The sequence below is a fragment of the Girardinichthys multiradiatus genome, chromosome 17, assembly GCF_021462225.1.
Source record: "Girardinichthys multiradiatus isolate DD_20200921_A chromosome 17, DD_fGirMul_XY1, whole genome shotgun sequence".
NCBI lineage: Eukaryota > Metazoa > Chordata > Actinopteri > Cyprinodontiformes > Goodeidae > Girardinichthys > Girardinichthys multiradiatus.
In genome coordinates this window covers 19,747,076-19,768,127 of record NC_061809.1, presented here as the reverse complement: position 1 = coordinate 19,768,127, position 21,052 = coordinate 19,747,076, and the positions used below count along the sequence as shown (strand labels likewise).

Here is a 21,052-nt window from a genome sequence, read left to right as displayed (position 1 = left end):
ATCTGTAACTTTGTCAAATCATGGTTTTATTTTATTTTTCCCTTCGTGACCACATCTCCTTTGAAAAATAAGTTTATAAACTCAATGGAATATTTACAAGGTTAAGGGTCAAACAAAACAAAAAAAAAGAAAAATAACTGTTAAAAATTGTTCAAAAGCATGTGAGCCTAATTTGACACCAAAATGAGAGTATTCTTCCCCTACTCTGCATTATTGTTACACATAATTCGGTAATATTTTGTTGATTTTGTTTCCCAGTCAATGACTGGTTAGTATTTAATAAATTACAAAAAATTTGACGCAATTTAAACAAAAGATTTATGGACTAAAACTAAGTTCATCTCCTTACTTTTCCTAACAAATTACATCAATTTCAATCTTTAGCCTTCCACATATTTGAGGTCGGATGTTCAGCAAAAAAGACTGCTTAGCGATGTCCTAACCCTAAGATAGCCCCCTCCCCAGCAACACTGAAGCTCACTCTGGGAGATCCAAAGGCATTCACAGGCCAGAAGTGGTATATGATACTTTTGTCCAGTTTTGGGTGTGCTCTGGGGTCTCCTCCCTCCGGGAAATGCCCGCCAACCTTCCAAACCTACCTTTCTGCGCTCAAACTCCTGCCCCAGTCATCTGCAAAGGAAAATAAAACAATACTCATCTTTATGATCGGTTCAATCAAAAAAAAAAAATTTGTTTCTCAGCCTTCCTTTCAGCATTGGTAATCTACAACAATCAATGAGCAAGACCTAAACTGTTCTGGAGACTCTTCTGAAACATGACATGAGGTTCACTACCAAGAGTGGTGAGTCCACCTTTTCCCAGCTCAGAACTGTAGCCTCAGACTGACTAAAGCTAGTGAAACTTAAATGAATCATTATTAGTTTAGCACTGGTATTGTAATTTTTATCTAACCCTTGCATGTCCTCACTACCTGATTCAGTTTTAGAATGTGGCTCAGATTTATGAATTACATCAATAAAGATTGAGTTGAACAGAAAGACTCAATCTAAAGAGAGAAAGATCACTGTTCATAAAGCATCAAAAACTTTCTAAAAACAGTACAAACCTTTAAAAACAATTTTTATATTTCACAAGCTACATTTTGAGATAAACATCAAAATTGGATTTGATATAGAACATTGAAATAGCCTTTGTTTTAGTTTTTACAGTATATTTGGGTTAAATGATGGGAAAGAAAGTACACACGGTAATGATTATGATAATAGATCAAAACTGATAAATAAGGCCAGATATTGTATCTTGTTTTACATAAATAAAAGTGTAATCAAAGGGATTTTCTCATTAAGGATTGAACTGAACCTACAACCAGGAGCTATTTAAGGAAGATGAAAGAAAGCTGTACTCCAACTCGAATCTCCACCCTCATTTTTCACATATCTAAAAATGTTAAGAGTTGGATGCTGGTGAGCGGTGAGCCCTGAGGGTAGAAACCTTCAAAATGAAAGGCACAGAAAAATCCTGAACATATTATCAGCTCCCTTAGTACTTATTAAGAAGAAAGATTCAATTCAATTCAATTCAAAAATACTTGATCAGAATCAGAATCAGAAAAGCTTTATTGCAAAGTACGTTTTTAGACATACAAGGAATTTGTTTTGGCGTAGTCGGTGCAATACAGTACAAATTATACAGTATAAACATATCTACAATATAATATAAATATATGTGCACAGTTTTAAGTGAGTGAGAGTAAATATAGAGCAGTATTGGGTGCGAGAGCAGTACAACAGTGCAGATGATCATTGTGCAATTATGGCAGTGCAAGTAGAGCAGGAGTCCAAGCTGAGCGTTAATGTAACGCATAGAGTTACAGGTTACAGGTGTCCTGTCAGCAAAAAAAGGGGGGTGTGGGGGAAAGGGAGAATGTCAAGGTGGTTTCCGGGCTTTGTTAACCAGGCTGGTGGCAGATGGGAAAAAACTGTTCTTGTGGCGTGAGGTTTTGTTCCGGATGGACCGCAGCCTCCTGCCAGAGGGGAGAGTTTCAAAGAGTCTGTGACCGGGGTGGGAGGGATCAGCCAGAATCTTCCCTGCCCGTTTCAGGGTCCTGGAGGTGTACAGTTCCTGGAGCGACAGTAGACTGCAGCCAATGACCTTCTCAGCAGACCGAATGACACGGTGCAGCCTGCCCTTATCCTTGGCTGTAGCAGCGGCGTACCAGATGGTGATGGAGGAGGTGAGGATGGACTCAATGATGGCTGTGTAGAAGTGCACCATCATAGTCTTTGGCAGGTTGAATTTCTTCAGCTGCCGCAGGCACATCCTGTGCTGGGCTTTCTTGATGAGGGAGCTGATGTTTGGCTCCCACTTCAGATCCTGGGAGATGATGGTTCAACTGTGGAGTCACAGAGGGTGATGGGGGCAGGTGGGGCTGGGTTCGGCCTGAAGTCCACAACCATCTCCACTGTCTTTAGAGCGTTGAGCTCAAGGTTGTTCTGGCTGCAGCAGTCCAACAGATGGTCCACCTCCCATCTGTACGCAGACTCGTCACCATCAGAGATGAGTCCAATCAGGGTGGTGTCATCCGCAAACTTCAGAAGATTGACATACTGGTGACTGGAGGTGCAGCTGTTGGTGTACAGGGAGAAGAGCAGAGGAGAGAGAACACAGCCTTGGGGGGAACCAGTGCTGATGGTCAGGGAGTCAAAGATGTGCTTCCCCAGCCTCACGCGCTGCTTCCTGTCAGACAGGAAGTCAGTGATCCACCTATAGGTGGAGTCGGGCACACTCAGTGGGGAGAGCTTCTCCTGGAGCAGAGCTGGGACGATGGTGTTGAAGGCAGAGTTGAAATCCACAAACAGGATCCTGGCGTAGGTTCCTGTGGAGTCCAGGTGCTGGAGGATGAAGTGAAGGGCTAAGTTGACTGCATCATCTACAGACCTGTTGGCTCTGTAGGCAAATTGCAGGGGGTCCAGGAGGGGGTCAGTGATGTCTTTTAGGTGTGAGAGCACAAGGCGCTCAAAGGACTTCATCACCGCAGAGGTCAGGGCGACGAGTCTGAAGTCATTAAGCCCTGTGGTCCTTGGCTTCTTGGGAACAGGGACGATGGTGGAGGACTTGAAGCAGGCTGGCACATGACATGTCTCCAGTGAGGTGTTAAAAATGTTAAAAAATTATTAATCCCAAAGCAAAATTAAATGTTGTCATAGCTCAAATTATGAAGGTTTCCTCAAAGAGCCGTTGAAAATGATGTGAAAATGAGATGTTGAAACAATTGACAAAGAAACCACCTTTAAGAAGAATTTCAGTTTAAATGAAAGCATTTGAACTTCATTGTGGTTTAGGGTGGGTGCACATTTCTCTCCTGAGCCCCAAGTCAATCTATTAAAATTACATGGAAGAGCTGAAGAGGAGTCAACATAGAAATGATGCAGAAACAAAAGAAAACCTCAACAATGCCTTGGTGGTCTTATCCTAGCTGTCTGTTTTCTTTCAAACATAACCCACAAAATTGTCCCATTTTTTTCTCCCAGGAAACATCTAGGAATCTTTCTTGGCTACTTTTGCGGAAAAGTAAACCGGGTTTGTTTCACTTGTGCACAAATGGTGACTCTGTGCAGACATGAAACAGGTTCCACATGGGGACAAATGCGCTCTTTGATAAACCAAAAGGTGGTCGCACTAAAAGATCGCTTTCACAGAGCAGGAAGGGAGAGCAGAGAAAGTATATCTTCTTCATCTTGAATAGCAAAGAATGCATGGTATGAGCTAAGAAGGGGGAGAAAACAAGAGAGAGCTGCACTTTTTGACCAGAAAGCTTTGGGGATTCTGATTTACAAAGCTCTTAAAGGTTTTCAAGTAATACAATTTCTTTTAATTAGAAAGCCAGTTTTGTACAAATAAATCTGCTGGTGTAATGAGAGTTGTTAATGGCTACAAATGTAATTACTCACACAAACTGTTCACATTTACTCTATAGGCCATTTGCTTGCGGGACTGGAGGCTAGATGCGCTGGGACGTGAGCCCTCAGACTTGGGATAACAATCAAAAACACAACACAACTGACCTCTCAGTGTAAACCAGCAGGGTCATCTTGTTGCCAGACGCAAGATACAGAGCTGCTGGCAGGAAATCCTCAGTGGGCTGTTGACATTGCAGCTCATCCATGACAGACAAGGAAAACACTTTTGGAAGGGAAGAGTTTGAGGGGGAAAAAAGGGGTTAGGGAATCTGAGCAAGACAGGGTGCTGTCAGCAGAAAATATGACTGAGCATGATGATAATTTTTTACCAGAAACAAAATGTAAAAAAATAAAAACAGATTGCACAAAATACTATTTTGGAACAGATGTTATAAACAAGATTTAGATTTTGCATTCTCTTTCAATATGTACTTTCTGAAAATATATTTAAAATTTGCTCACAGCCTTCAAAAGCTTTATAATTTTTTTTTTCACATTATGTTATTTTACAACCACTAACCTTAAGATATATTTTGATTTTGGATGATAGATCACTTGTTCAGCAAAAACACTTTTGTTTCCTCCAAAATCTTCTGCAAATACAAATCCTAAAAATGGGGTGTGCATTTTTATTCAGCCTCCTTTACTTCAACATCCTTAAATCTTCTCATGATCCATGGGACACTGAGAAAAGCTTTGTGTGTATATTTTGAGTTGTTATTGTGTCTTGTTATTTAGGTCTATGTTTATGTTTTTAATAGTTTAATTTATCCCTGTCTCCTGGGTTTCTTTGTAATGTTAATATTTTTATGTTTATCTCAAGCCTCCCTCAGGTGGGTCAGTTTAGGCTTAGACTCAGCACATTCAGTTAATCTATTCACTGTTCCACTAATCACTCCTAGTATATGTATGTTCTCTCTTTCCGCCTGCCTCCTGCCTGCAAATGGGTCCAATCCACCAAGACATGACAAATACAATGCAACCAAGTGCTTTCAGAAATCGCCCTATAAGTAAATAGAACCAACCTGCATGTAATCTAATCACATACAGGATTAAAGATGTGGAGTGGTGTAATGCAGGATTAGGTCATTAAACAATATCCCAAGGTTTCCACATCTCACGGACCACTATTTAAGCCACTGTTCAAAAGAGTATGGTTCAACTATAAACCTACCAAGACATGACAAAACAAAAGGCTGGGCAAGAAAAGTATTCATAAAAGCAGCAAAGAGTCCCATGGTAACTTAGGAGGAGTTGCAGAGATCTTTGTGGAAGAGTGAGGAGAAGAAAGCCATAAACATTCCTGTTGTCAATTTGCCACAGGCCATGTAAGGGAAACAGCAAAGAAGAAGAGGAAGAAGCTGGTCTGGTCAGATGAGACAAAAAAAATTGTTCTTCTGCCTATCTCTAAATGCTATGTGGGGTAGAAAACCAACGCAGCATATTACCACTAACACCTCTTTTCCACATGTTGGCAGCAGTATGATGCTATTGGGGGGTGTTTTTCTTCCCTTGGGACAACGAAGGTGGCGAGGTTATGAGAAGATCAGTGGTGAATACAAATCCATGCCAACCTTTTTAGATTTTTTTTAAAACCATGTATCATTTTACCTCCACTTTAAAATTATCTAATACTTTGGGTTGGTCTATGTAGAATACAGGACCCCTGTAAAATACATTGTATGAGAAATGTACTTACAAAGTGAAAAGTACAGAAAAGATTCAAGGGGTATGAAAACTTACAAAGTACTGTAATTTTAAACTATTGGTACCAGTGCCAGTCATTCAGCTTCTGGGCTACCAGCAACAAAGACCCTTTTCATTAAAATGAATGCTGATGACATCAAAATTGGTCTCATTCAAAATGTCCTAAAGCACCTTAAGAATTTCCGGTTATCCTCATGAACTAGGGTAAGTTTTAACGTGCATAGTAAAGAGCAAAATGAGTGAATGGTTTATCTTGGTGGGGCATTGAATTTACGACAGCTCTGGAACACCACAGACTTAAACACAGCTGGTTTCAGGTACAAGTGTGAATTTAACTGTCAATGGCAGAGTCACTATATGGTCAACATGCAGTTGGAAAACAGGAATTACTGTAAATTTACATGTCGTTGCTAACTGACACTTGAGATAAATTCTTTGTAAAATTCAGCTCGCCTTTTTTACATAGACACTGTTAGTTTTGGCAGGATGTCAGTTTAAGATGTCTGCTAGACACTGAGGGACTGTAATTTTGTTGCTTCCTTCTCATGCTAAATATTAGGATGGAAAATGTGTGTTCATAATGTTATTACAGTAAGAAAGAAATGGATCTGTTGTGGACAATCGTACACAAAGGTGCAAACTCTTAATATAAAGGCAACAGAGTAATGGCAAATCTTTTATTATGAATATACCTTATTTGATATTAACAAACTTTCTCTTTGGGATGTTAAATGTCTTCATTTTTTCCATTTGATTTACATGTATTTTTCTAAACAATCGAGTGCCACAATTGAAGTACTATTGAGGGGAACCAAGACTGCCACATAGGGTGTGACATGATGGATCCATCCACCAAAAATCTGCCCTAAGAATAAAATGGCAGAAAAGACAATAAAAATAAACCTCAAATTCAAACAAAAAACGATCCACAAATTAATCATCAAAATTCCAGAAAGAAAAAGGCCAACCCACACAATCTATATGGAGAGCACCAACAGAATAAGAAACATTTACAGTAAACCACACTAAGTCAATATTATTCCTGAGGTGACAGCATCTGATTTTAGCACTTGGAGCAGAATGAAACATTTGGACTAATATGAAGCTTTCTGATTTCCACTGCTTTCTTACCATTTAGATGAATTAATTTATTATGTACAGTGCATTGATTTTCTGCCAAAAAATGACATTACTGACCATGCCAGCATTCTTAGCCCAATATCTACAGCTTGTACATTATTTGATTTAAATTGAATATTCATCTTCTTTATTTCTACACAGAATTTAAATTGACTAATATTTGTGTATTGAATTTTTTATTTTTATGCACACATTTTATTAAAATGATAATGGTTTACAATTTATGATAGTGTACTGGAGGCAATCTGACCATGGTTGATGAGGATAACATTAATGTCAAAGGCAGGTCAAGGCCAAACTTTGCATTCTGTTACTTTGAAACAGGGAATGCTCAGTGTGATAAGGAGTCCCAAGTATTGGCTTCAGCTTCAAGCAGATTAAATGATCTGTATTTAAGTCCCTGACTAACCTCAACTCCTGATATTTGTTGCAACTTTAAGTTAGCCTCAACCCCTGTGAGTAGTGCATCTGCAATTTCTGCAATCCCTAAACATAGCCTATTTTTATGCACAGCTTGAAAACTGTATCAAACTGTGCAGAATATTTTATTGATCTAAATAATCTTTTTTCCTTAATCTAATCTTATCTATTTTTCACTCTTTAAAATTATGTTTAGTGTTAAGGATTATTTTTGCTGCTCTTCAGACGATTGCACAGAAAGTAGCTAAAACACATCAGTAATTTTCCTCTTCATCACAAGTAAAAATTAACATTGTAACCAGGAAACCATTGTGTCTGTAAGACAACCTTACACAACAGGTAATTCACACAAGCAGCAGTGATCATCATCTAAGAATGTTTTCATTGACACCATGGTATTGAAGCAAAACACCTTTTGTAATTTTGTCTGCACACGATTAAGTGCAACATCACTAGAATATGTTACAAGCTGTATTATCAACCTAGCATTAACCTAGCATTTCACCAAACTATTCCGCATGAAGGAGCAACAATTTGAGAGCTAGATGTTGGGATAAATAAAGTTATCCTCCAGACACTTAATTTGAACACAATCACAAACCTAATCCACATAACGTAGGCTTATAGTGATAACATGTAGCGTTTCACTTTACTGCACCATAAAGCTCTTGGGTATAATTAAACTCCATGCCGCATATGGCAAAAGTATATTAGTTTAATTATGTATCCAATGACACTTTCTCTGCAAATGTTTAAGTTTAATTAATTTGAGGATACATTTTTTGATAAAACCAATCCTGCACCAGTAGTTTTCCATGTATCATTGCCTAATTTTTGTTAATTTGAGGAATTAAGAATGCAGTCTTCAAAAAGCTTGCTAAAATGTCTTTTGGTTTAATTGATGACACGGCATAGGCCACTGTTATTGATGGCTGGAAGAGGCTTTTACATAATAAATAGCACATTTTTCAATAAGCATAATGTTCCATGGAGGCTAATTTAAAAAAGAACATTAAGGCAGGACTGAGTACACACTGGTAATGGCACTACAACATCTTTGGTAGCAAGGAGGTAGTCTACAAAAGACAGCTGTATGCAATTGTTTTAAATGGCTACTAAAGCGAAGATTAAGAAAATTAAAAAATGTTTTTTTTCATTTCTAAGGACTATAAATATACAGCAGGTCAGACCAATGTTCCTTAATTACAGCTATATTTGTGCTCAAAATAAAGCATTCCAACATCCGTAACCAGATCAGTCACTGTTAGAAATAATATTTCTATATGGCAAATTAACTAATATGTGTAGCAAAATAACAGAAAACCAATAGACCTAGCAATTATGATTGCTGCTGAAGCTGCACTAGGCTGGAATAGCAGGTGTGAAAAGTTGGCCAACTCAATGCAATACAGATCTGAATGAGTTCTCAAATGATTATACAGCTACACATTCGGAAAGCTCAATCTCAAAACATTTTACAAGATAAAATTGGTTATTCCTCCTTACAGAAGAATAACCAATCTTATAGTTTTTCTTCATGTCTGAGCTTTGCAATAAAGGTGCAGTGTTCTAAATGCATTTGTGTGCATTAGGAAGTACACACATTTGACTTTTATGCTTCAGTCTCCTGTCTTTATATGCACTGATATAATTTTAAACAATTATGAGAAGAAACCAGAGCTTAAAACAAAACGAAACAAACAGCCACTCACTGGAGCCAAACATAGGCTTGTCAGCTAACTCATTAGCATGTTGCTAGCACTATCGCATGAAAAAAACCAAAAAACAACAAGCTTGTACATGACGTTAAAGTTCATTTAAAAAGTGAATGAAAGCAACCTTTAATACTAGCTTTTTGATGTTAAGATAACATGTTCTCCATGGTAGCTTAACATATTAAAAATGGTATGCTAACAAATTAGCATTGAAAAAAATAGTGCTTCTATAAACAATTGCTAAAGCTTTAAGCTTAATAGGTGGAAAAGTGAGATGAATACATGAGGCTATTAGGTAAAATTTCAACAGAGCATGGAAACACATTGGGGCCTATCCAGTGAAGACCAAACTTTTATTGGAAACCTTTGCATAGCTCTCTTTTGTCATTTTATATCAAAATGCGGCTGGAAATTTTTTTATCAATAATGCAGAGAACTACCAATTTGTAGAAAATGGGCTAAATCACTGGTATGGTGTATAAATCATAGAAGGTGTGAGCCTGTTAGATTGAACAGTGCTTCTAAACATCATGCTCATTAGTCAGATTTTCTTCCCTGCAGTAAAGCCAAATGCTGTCTCCCCAAAAGGACGGCAGTATTAGCTGATCATACCTTGTTATACAGTGGACAAATGCTCGACAACATTGCCATTGTTTCTCGAACAGAAACAAAAATCAGTATGAAGTGATTAACTGAAATTCACAATACCGTTGTGATTAATGATGAGGCAATGCAAACTATCTAAATATTTGTTTTTCAGGTTCACACGGAAAAATGGTTACAGCAAACTTTCGTCAGATCATATACACACAAATCACACAAACACCCTGTTTTTGTTTCAGGTAGCAAACGGCTTTTTTCAGTGAGGATATTTAGAATTTTAAGATTCAGTTTCTTACAAAGTATCTGATGCAAAATATCACCAAGTTGCTTAATTTTTTAATGTAACCACAATGATGTCAGTTATTTATAAGTTGCATCAGGCCCTAAAGATTACATAATGATGGATAATCTTTCATATGACTCCCATTTAAGTGAACCAATGAGCCAACATGAGCTTTTTACCAAGTGCTCGGTTTAATGCAGAGATCAACAAATCTTAAATAACTCTCACTGTATGATTAACCAATAACAGCAGAAGAAACTTATCAAATAAGGTGGTTTTAATAAAACATTTTATCAAGAGAACCTAAAGCTTGGGTTTATAACAAATGACCGTCAGGTTCTCCGATTAATGTTTCCCAGCCAGTTTAGGGTGTAAATCCTATTGACATTACAAATACAAATTACATCAAATAAACCCCCCAAAAACGTTATTTGCTACATCTTTCCACTTGTGGGAAACCGAAATTCACAATGTTGTTTGCAAACGCTGTTTATTTTGTTCTTTAAGAATTTGGCAGATTTATTTTGTTTTGAAGCTTTGCTGTGACCAATTAATGCATTCATGAACTCATTAAATCCTTCTTGGAAACAAGTTTTTTTATATTTACATTGAACTTTAAACCTATACAACATTTTCTTAAAATATATCTTGCATATACACAGTACCTTGCCAAAGTATTTATCATCCTTGAACTTCACATTTTGTTAAGATGCAATCACAAACATCTATGTATTTAATTTATAAATTATTATAAATTTATAATTTTAATATCAACATAAAGCAGTCTGCAACTGTGAAGTGGGAGGAAAAAGGTACAAAAAAATATATTCACAAAACTATGAAAGGAGTGCAGCAATAACTATTTAGAACACTACTCTGATACCCATAAACTGAATTCAATCCCACCATATTTTCGGACCTCTCATAATTAGTAAGTGTAGTACACCTTTGTGCAGAAACATAGCACTTTACTTATGCCGAATACACAATCCTCACTATGAAACATTGTGGTGGCAGCATCATGCTATGAAGATGCTTTTCTTAAGTAAAGACAAGGCTGAGAGTTGATGGTGCGATGGATGGAGCCAAGATGATAACAGTCTTTGAAGAAAAATCTGTTAGAAGCTGCAAGATTTTTAGGCTGGGTCACAGCTCTCCTTACAGCAAAAGGGGGTTCGACAAAGTATACATGTAGGGGTGTTAAATAGTAAGTATAATATGCATGCCACGTTTTAGATTTTTATTTGTAAAATATTGTGAATACCATGTATAATTTTTTTCCACTTCACAAATATGCATTACGTTGTGCTCACATAAAATCTTAGTATAAAATTAAGTTTGTGGTTGTAATGTGACAAAATGTAAAAAAACGTTCAAGGGGTAGAAGTACCTTTGCAGTACCCAATGCAAGAACAAGGCACAAAAAACAATATAAATGTACTCAATAACATTGGCTCCTTAAAGAATTTAAAGGAGTCGAAAGAATCATTAAGAATGCTGCTGTATTATACGCAGTCTCACAACATAATATATTTTAAAGAAATAGGGACAGTAATTGGTAGTTATTATAATGGTGAAAATGATCTTGTGTTACATGTGTTGCTGAAAAATCTGTAATTTCTGCATACATAAGTCTTGCTACAGGTGACAATCTTTCATAACTTGGAGACATTAAAAAAATTCAAAACAATCTAAGATTTTTTTCTGTCCTCAATTTAATTCCACATGAGGGCCAAGTGTTTGTGAAATAGGGTTATAAAATAAATGATGGGAGCCACTATTGGGATTCCAACATGTAGCAATAAATAATACAACTACACTTTGAATTTCAGTGCAGATGGTCATTTAAATTAAAGTGACAGCAAGAAATATAAATGTACCCTTTTCTTTATGACCACAGAGAAGTTGCTTACTCTTTATTAAGATTATTTAATGAATGAACCATGTACACACACTTCACTCAAGCAATACATAAGGTAATATATTCAACAGTACACTCCATTTAGCAGCTACAGTCTACAGAGGGTTTGTCTGAGTCACACAGTCCACATGGCACTAGAAATTTTGTCCACTGAGCTGCAGAAGACAAAAGCTGGATGTCTCCTGATTGGTTGCGCTATGGCAACAAAGATTTCCCTGGAGCAATCCTAAAACAAAACAAAAAATCAAGGCTGAAAATTCAAACATAACTCCTGAGCTAATTTTAAAAATCTGCGCTAAATTTTAAACCTCAACACCCATAAACCAGCACTCTGTGGCAGTAGAAGAGTTGGCTTCTGTGAATAAACATTGCTAAGAATATGGTTTCCATGATGCAGATGGGGGTATATCACTAAAAAGGCAGCAGACTGTAGTGAAATATAGTGGAAATGTGGTATTTCCAACAAAAAAACAAAAACTGGTGTATTAGTTTTGCTTCTATTGCAGAAATTTCAACCAAACTGAAAAAAGGGGATTCTAAGCACTACATGTTGTTTATAAATAAAGTCTACTCTTGCAAAGAGTCGTATTCTTCCTGGCAGTGGTGAATAAAACTACTCGGCTTCTTTAATAAACAAGCCCCAGACACCCCAATCATGATGTAGGCCAGCTTTGACACTGTAAAGCAGTCCAATTTCTTTCATTCAGTGACATCATATAGGTTCAGAAGTCAAAATGAATCTCAGGATTTTTCAGCTGAAGAAACAAAGGATAATCATAGGTAAAGCCGTAGGTTCACGTCATTTTAACCTTTATCCTCTGATAAACAAAGCTTTCTTCCACATCACCCAAATGAAGACACTTTGAGAACACCCTGAAAATGAAAGAAATTCAGTGCGCCTTTTTTTGTTTCAAGCGCCTTTCGTTGTTTCCTTTGGGTGGCAGCTCTGGATGCTAGTAGCCATGTTGTCGATCTGGAGGGAATAAACATATAGGGCTGGATCAGGTTTTTCTGGGGTCATGATGGGATGGCATGGTACCTGGAGTCAGTTATAACCCAGAGCAACACCACCTGAATGACGACCATCAGCCAAAGTGAGGGGATCAGGCTGGACACCCCACCACAGTCAGGGTCCTCCTCCTGGAAGGAAAGGAAAACAAGTTTTTATTTGTAAAGTTATAAAATAACTAGAAAATATTTAAAGTTGCAGTTTTAATAAATAAGAGACACAAAGCAAAAAACATGTTCTCATTATGAGAGTACAGTTTTCAGCATACGTGATGCTTGATAAAAGGGAGCATGGGGAACAATCCATGATCTAAAGAGCCCAATTTCCTGTGTTTTTTAGATGTTTCCCTACCTCAACAGACTGGATTTAACTTGATAAGTCATTAACCTTAGTCTTCTTGACATCCAGTGGAAAGTTTGTTAAAAAGGTCTGTAAATGTGTTGCGGCAGAAAAAAGAAAAAACAAAAATTGCTGCAGTAGGATTAAGGAGCTGTGTGGATGAAGAGGAACCGAGATGTTGGTGCAGTGACCAGAGTAACACAAATAACGAATGAGTATGATGACTTCAACACATTATTGTTAAGTAACGCCACCTACCTGATACAAAATGTACTCATTCTAAAAATGAGTTAAAATTCTTCCTCTAGAAGTTTAGATGTACTGAGATATCTCCTCTCCTCCAACAGCTTCTGACATTCTTCACCTTGCTTCTTTAAAATGTTTGGTAACATAAAAATATTGACATTGCCATGATCAGGTGGCGTGGTGTGATTTGGGACAATAGTTTAAAAATGTTGAGGTGGCTCGGGCATCTATACTGGATGCCTCCTGGACGCCTTCCTCGGGAGGTGTTCCAGGCACGTCCCACCAGGAGGAGGCCCAGGGGACGGCCCAGGACACGCTGGAGGGACTATGTCTCTCGGCTGGCCTGGGAACGCCTTGGGCTCCCCCTGGAGGAACTGGAGGAGGTGTCTGGAGAGAGGGACGTCTGGGCATCTCTGCTGAGTCTGCTGCCCCCGCGACTTGGTCCCCGGATAAGCGGAAGACGACGAGTACGAGTTTAAAAATGTTTGTTTATTTGTAGGGGAAAGGATGACAGCTTACTCAAGCGGTTATTAAGGTTTCTTATACTGCCACCAAGGCTTCATGCAGTTTGATGACGTAATCTGAAAACATTATATACACATTTATATATAATGTGTGTGTGTGTGTGTGTGTGTGCAGTGCCTGGCCAAACAAAGTCGCTACCTGGGTTTAACTAAGCAAATAGGTACAAGCCGCCTATTGGATAATTGCTGCATGGGCGATTATGTTTCAGCTGGCAACACGTTATTTAACCCCAACTGGTGCAATGAGTTGCTTCTCACTTCTTAAACAGCCAACTCCAAAGACACATCTTGTGGTCGTGGAGAAGATGTCAGTCTGTTACAGAACGGTCAAATCATTGGCATGCATCAAGCAGAGAAAACATCTAAGGAGATTGCAGAAACTACCAAAATTGGGTTAAGAACTGTCCAACGCATTATTACAAACTGGAAGGATAGTGGAGACCCATCGTCTTCGAGGAAGAAATGTTGCCGGAAAAAAGTCCTGAATGATCGTGACCGGCGATCACTTAAACATTTGGTGAAATCAAATCGAAGACAAACTCCGAACGAACTCCGGGCAATGTTTAATAGTGAACGTAAGAGCATTTCCATACGCACAATGCAAAGGAAACTCAAAGGATTGGAACTGAACAGCTGTGTAGCCTTGAGAAAACCACTAATCAGTGATGCTAACCGGAAAAAAGGATTCCATTTGCTAGGGAGCATAAAGATTGGACCCTGGAGCAATGGAAGAAGGTCATATGGTCTGATGAGTCCATATTTACCCTGTTCCAGAGTGATGGGCGCATCAGGGTAAGAAGAGAGGCAGGTGAAGTAACGCACCCATAATGCCTAGTGCCTACTGTACAAGCCTGTGGGGGCTGTGCTATGATCTAGGGTTGCTGTAGTTGGTCAGGTCTGGGTTCAGCAACAGTATGTGTTCAAAAAATGAGGTGAGCTGACTACCTGAATATACTGAATAACCATTTATTCCATCAATGGATTTTGTTTTCCCTGATCGCACGGGCATAATCCAAGATGACAATGCCAGGATTCATCGGGCTCGAATTGTAAAAGAGTGGTTCAAGAAGCATGAGACATCATTCTCACACATGGATTGGCCACCACAGAGTCCAGACCTTAACCCCATTGAGAATCTTTGAGATGTGGTGGAGAAGGCTTTGTGAGGCGGTCAGACTCTGCCATCATCAATGCAAGATCTTGGTGAAAAAGTTATGAAACACTGGGTGGAAATAAATCTTCTGACATTGCAGAAGCTTAACAAAACAATGCCACAGTGAATGTGTACCATAATCAAAGCTAAAGGTGGTCCAACAAAATATTGGAGTGTGACCTTTTTTTTTTGGTGGCGACTCTTTTTTTTGGCCAGGCAGTGTGTGTGTGTGTATATATACAGGTCCTTCTCTAAATATTAGCATATTGTGATAAAGTTCATTATTTTCCATAATGTCATGATGAAAATTTAACATTCATATATTTTAGATTCATTGGACACTAACTGAAATATTTCAGGTCTTTTATTGTCTTAATACGGATGATTTTGGCATACAACTCATGAAAACCCAAAATTCCTATCTCCCAAAATTAGCATATCATTAAAAGGCTCTCTAAACGAGCTATGAACCTAATCATCTGAATCAACGAGTTAACTCTAAACACCTGCAAAAGATTCCTGAGGCCTTTAAAACTCCCAGCCTGGTTCATCACTCAAAACTCCAATCATGGGTAAGACTGCCGACCTGACTGCTGTCCAGAAGGCCACTATAGACGCCCTCAAGCAAGAGGGTAAGACACAGAAAGAAATTTCTGAACGAATAGGCTGTTCCCAGAGTGCTGCATCAAGGCACCTCAGTGGGAAGTCTGTGGGAAGGAAAAAGTGTGGCAGAAAACGCTGCACAACGAGAAGAGGTGACCGGACCCTGAGGAAGATTGTGGAGAAGGGCCGATTCCAGACCTTCGGGGACCTGCGGAAGCAGTGGACTGAGTCTGGAGTAGAAACATCCAGAGCCACCGTGCACAGGCGTGTGCAGGAAATGGGCTACAGGTGCCGCATTCCCCAGGTCAAGCCACTTTTGAACCAGAAACAGCAGCAGAAGCGCCTGACAGCGCCTGGGCTACAGAGAAGCAGTGGTCCAAAGTACTTTTTTCGGATGAAAGCAAATTCGGCATGTCATTCGGAAATCAAGGTGCCAGAGTCTGGAGGAAGACTGGGGAGAAGGAAATGCCAAAATGCCAGAAGTCCAGTGTCAAGTACCCACAGTCAGTGATGGTCTGGGGTACCGTGTCAGCTGCTGGTGTTGGTCCACTGTGTTTTATCAAGGGCAGGGTCAATGCAGCTAGCTATCAGGAGATTTTGGAGCACTTCATGCTTCCATCTTCATGCTTCCACTTCATGCTTCCACTGCTGAAAAGCTTTATGGAGATGAAGATTTCATTTTTCAGCACGACCTGGCACCTGCTCACAGTGTCAAAACCACTGGTAAATGGTTTACTGACCATGGTATCACTGTGCTCAATTGGCCTGCCAACTCTCCTGACCTGAACCCCATAGAGAATCTGTGGGATATTGTGAAGAGAACGTTGAGAGACTCAAGACCCAACACTCTGGATGAGCTAAAGGCCGCTATCGAAGCATCCTGGGCCTCCATAAGACCTCAGCAGTGCCACAGGCTGATTGCCTCCATGCCACGCCGCATTGAAGCAGTCATTTCTGCAAAAGGATTCCCGACCAAGTATTGAGTGCATAACTGTACATGATTATTTGAAGGTTGATGTTTTTTGTATTAAAAACACTTTTCTTTTATTGGTCGGATGAAATATGCTAATTTTGTAAGATAGGAATTTTGGGTTTTCTTGAGCTGTATGCCAAAATCATCCGTATTAAGACAATAAAATACTTGAAATATTTCAGTTAGTGTGCAATGAATCTAAAATATATGAATGTTAAATTTTCATCATGACATTATGGAAAATAATGAACTTTATCACAATATGCTAATATTTTGAGAAGGACCTGTATATGTGTATGTGTGTGTGTATACTTAAAACCATGCAGCCCTATCAAAGGTGTGTAAATACCTTTGCAACCCACTTTATAACCAAACTTGATCTGTATGCACGCTACATGGAAACCAAATAAAAGAAGGTTCTGATATTTTTTTGGCAAATAAAAACAAAGTTGAGAAAAATTAAAAGAGATGCATGAAAATCTGGATGCAAATGAGAGGTGAGTGATCTGTTTTTGCTGGTGTCTGGATATGTCAGGAGTCACTGGAGGCACGGGAGACTATCTTGAGACGAATAATGATAGATGAGGAAAGATACAAAGAGCATGCCTTGCAGTTCAAAGTCAGGTGAGATGGAGAATAAGTTGAGGAGAGACAGACAGAGACAGGGAGGTAAAGTCAGACAGTAGTATAATATGAACGAGTGACAGGCGACGAGGACAAGTGTGGGAAAACAATAGAAAAAGGCACAAAATCATGGAACTAAGGAGATATTTTAACAAGAGGAGAGATATGGTAAGGATAACTAACTGAGGATAGAAACAAGACAACAGGACAATAAAGCCAAAGACTATTAGATCCAGTTTAAGAAAATAATGAAATGTTCATGAGAGACAGAGAACTTGCTTTATGCGACTGACCCGAGACAGCACATGAACAGTGGCAGCAGTAACATGAGCAGAGAGGAAGCCAATGGGGAGCCAGCGCTCCTTCGGCACATGGCCTCATCCTAACCATCAACAGACAATCACAAGGCAGGACAGAAAGAAAACAGAGAAAGAGAATCATGCAGCAAAAGGTCAACATAGAAATAAAACATAAGCAGAAAACTTTGCTCAAGGGAAGAAAGTGTATCAAAAAAGGCAGATGCATTCAATTAGGAAGCAATAAGAGTTAGTGCGTGAGTAAGTGTTTGCATTTGTGTGAGTGAAAGAGACCGAGCAGGCATAGGAGTTCATTTGTGAGACTGACAAACTGACACTGAGAAAAAATGACTATAGAATCAAAATAAACAGAGCACTTGAGCTCTGAGGTTTTACACGCAAAGATTCAGGCCAGCATTTCAGAGAAGTGTTTGTTTAGATTAGTTATTGATTCATTTTTAGAACTTCCCACTGTTTATCTCTGCCTGGGAAACCTTCACACAGACCGCTTAAGAGACCAAAAAATGTGTGACATGCATCAGGGAAACATATTAGTGATCGAAAAGAGCCAGGGGTAGGATATACTGATGCTGTACTGTATTATGTCCTTAATCAAAAGAAACTTAGGGACTTTTCTTTTTTCCAAAACACTTAAATGTTACTCTGGTATTTGGTTCATTCTCTCTAATGTGTTGCTACCTAACAAGTCAAAATGCTCTTAGTATTTCTATATAATAGAAGCAAACCAAAGAGTGGGTAGGTGTATGGACCAACAGATGGACAGACAGACAGATTGATTAACTTGATGGATGGGTGGATGTATCCATGAATAGAAGGATGGATGGATGAAGAAACGAGATGTATGTATGGGTGGATGGACAAACTAGATGGATGGATAGCCAAAGTTGATGTATTTTTGCATTATAGAATGGATTGCTGGCTGATAAATGGACAAACTGGACAGAATGGATAGACAGACAGATAGTCAACACATCAATACTTAAATACATACATCATTGTTTGAAAATAATCTTTGAGCAGGTATTCATGGAATATGAGTGAAGGTATGTGTTATATAGTGTGGATGGAGACCATGTCTGATACATGATCAGACTAGATGGATGGATTTAGATCATGAAGAAAATAAAGTCTGAAAATAAAATCTTTTTCCATACCAATCCAGGTCTGGAAGATATTTCAAATTTCTGACTTTTTGTGGAAACCCTGTAATGTGTGCAAAAACAGCAATGTATATCCTTTCAACTTGTTTTAGATGTTAAGTGCTACTGTGGATGAAATTACAATCTGCAATTTCAAACCTGGTAACTAAAGACACACCCACTGGAAGTTATCACCCGAATCTGTACTTTCACTCAACTCCGTGGCAAGTTCTAGCATCTTTCAACCACTCACAACTTACAATGGGGCTAGATTCGCCTTAAGTGCTCTCATCTGTCCCATTTCCTTCAGCATCAGACATCTTTAAACCCACTGTTTACAGACTAGCGTTTAAACTATTTTGAAACGCGTACCATTAAAGAAAGGAACCACATATATATATATATATATATATATATATATATATATATATATATATATATATAAAAAACAAAACAAAACAAAATCATCGTATGACAGTTTTAATCTTTTGAAGATTGTCCCCACTTTTGATCTCTTTTTGGAAATCATTTGTGGGCATAAATGTACAACAAAACTATACTGTTGAAGAAAAAACATATTTCTCAATGATCTCAAGAAAAAGTTATCAATGTATATTAAAAGTAACTTACGTGCTCAGTTTTATCAAAACAAACTGAAGGAGCTTTCCTGTAGCGAGGCCTGAGAGCTATTTCACAGGGATCCGGCCCATCAGCTGTCAGAGTCAAGTAGGAAACCATAACATACGAGAGATAACCCAATGACGTACAAGAACATTAAATATTTAAAACATGTGGATCTCAAGCAGATTGCTCAATACCTCCATGACGTGGCAGCTGTTTTCAAGTCCCTTAGGTTTTCCAAGAAGCTCCTTCTGTAATTGACTTCAGCCTTGTGTGTTTGAAAGAACATCTTAGATTTGTTTGTAAGCTACTCTGCAGACTGATCTCACACAGCCATGTGTGATACAGACAAAGTCAAAGACACAAAGCAGGCAAATAGGAAGTCTGCGTCAATTTGTAAAATTCAGTTAAGGCTGATTTTATTGCTCTTTGTTATGGATGCTGAATCTGCTAATCCATATCATCATCCAAACATACTTGTCTTTGAAAAGTCTAACATTTTAAACATCTGTCTACTGAATCCAATGCATACATTCTTTGCTACATAACAGAATGCTTTTGTAAAAGGATACATGGCTGTTCATCCTGTCTTAATTTGCCCAAGCCACATGACTGGCTGTTGCCTTCTTGTCTGTCACTAATGATAAAGACCAGATTTGTATTGGGCACCTTTTCAGCTAGGTATTGCCTAGAAAAAGGAAGACACACACACAAAAGACATGAGAGCAGTTTGTTTACTCAAAAGCTAAAGTCCAGGAAACATACAGTTTCACAAAAACATGCTCACAGGAGATGGATGAAGATGAATATTTAACCCAAATGAATACAGAGAAAGATACAGAGATGGTGCCTTACAAGGTTTTTCTGCATGCAGTGCAAACTCTAGTTAAGAGAAATACTTTGTCAGCCCTATGTACTCAAAACTTCACAAGAATCCACATATCACTGGTGCAAAAACATTATCTGTTTTGTTTATACTTTGTTCAAAACAATGTGCAGAACTCATTTCTTAGCTGACCCATGATGCACCCAGGCTGGGAGTTTTAAAGGCCTCAGGAATCTTTTGCAGGTGTTTAGAGTTAACTCGTTGATTCAGATGATTAGGTTCATAGCTCGTTTAGAGACCCTTTTAATGATATGCTAATTTTGTGAGATAGGAATTTTGGGTTTTCATGAGCTGTATGCCAAAATCATCCGTATTAAGACAATAAAAGACCTGAAATATTTCAGTTAGTGTGCAATTAATCTAAAATATATGAATGTTAAATTTTCATCATTACATTATGGAAAATAATGAACTTTATCACAATATGCTAATATTTTGAGAAGGACCTGTAGCTTCAAGTGTTTTTGGATCTGTCTCTATCAGCTGGGACCAGATTTTTTGACAATTTGGTTTTTTTTGGAAAATAGTTGGAGCTCAGTCATATTGGACGGAAAGTGTCTGAACAGCAAATTTCTATAGTTGCCCTAGATGCTCAATTAGATTTGGGTCTTGACTTTGACTGGGCTATTCTCAGACTTGCTTTGATGTAAAATACCCCATTGTGACTTTGGCTGTATATTTAGGGTTGTTGTCCTGCTTAAAGGACAACAATCCACCACTCCAGCCTTAAGTCTTTTGCTGCCTTTAACAGGTTTTCTAAGATTACTCTTGCTCTGAATTTAGCTCCACCCATCTTCCGATCGACTCCAACTACGGTGATCAGGATGATGTCTATTGTGAGTTTTACACCATGTTCAGTTTTGTTTTAATCTGACCAAAACAGCTTCTTTTGCTTGTTTGCAAAGTCCA

The 21,052-nt window shown here is 38.4% G+C and overlaps 1 protein-coding gene across 4 annotated transcripts in view; it reads right to left on the bottom strand.

Annotated features, from left to right (window-relative positions):
• Positions 1-6,290: 6,290 nt before the first annotated feature.
• LOC124882862 (voltage-dependent calcium channel subunit alpha-2/delta-1-like) overlaps positions 6,291-21,052 on the bottom strand; it is a 158,068-nt gene continuing 143,306 nt past the window's right edge. For all 4 annotated transcript variants that reach the window (XM_047389466.1, XM_047389467.1, XM_047389468.1 and 1 more), the window contains 4 exons: positions 19,830-19,945; positions 19,267-19,349; positions 12,749-12,849; positions 6,291-11,935 (listed from right to left, as the gene is read on the bottom strand). In XM_047389466.1, coding sequence (XP_047245422.1) covers positions 11,905-11,935; positions 12,749-12,849; positions 19,267-19,349; positions 19,830-19,945 — 331 coding nt within the window. In that variant the 3' untranslated portion in view covers positions 6,291-11,904. The remainder of the gene's footprint in view (positions 11,936-12,748; positions 12,850-19,266; positions 19,350-19,829; positions 19,946-21,052) is intronic.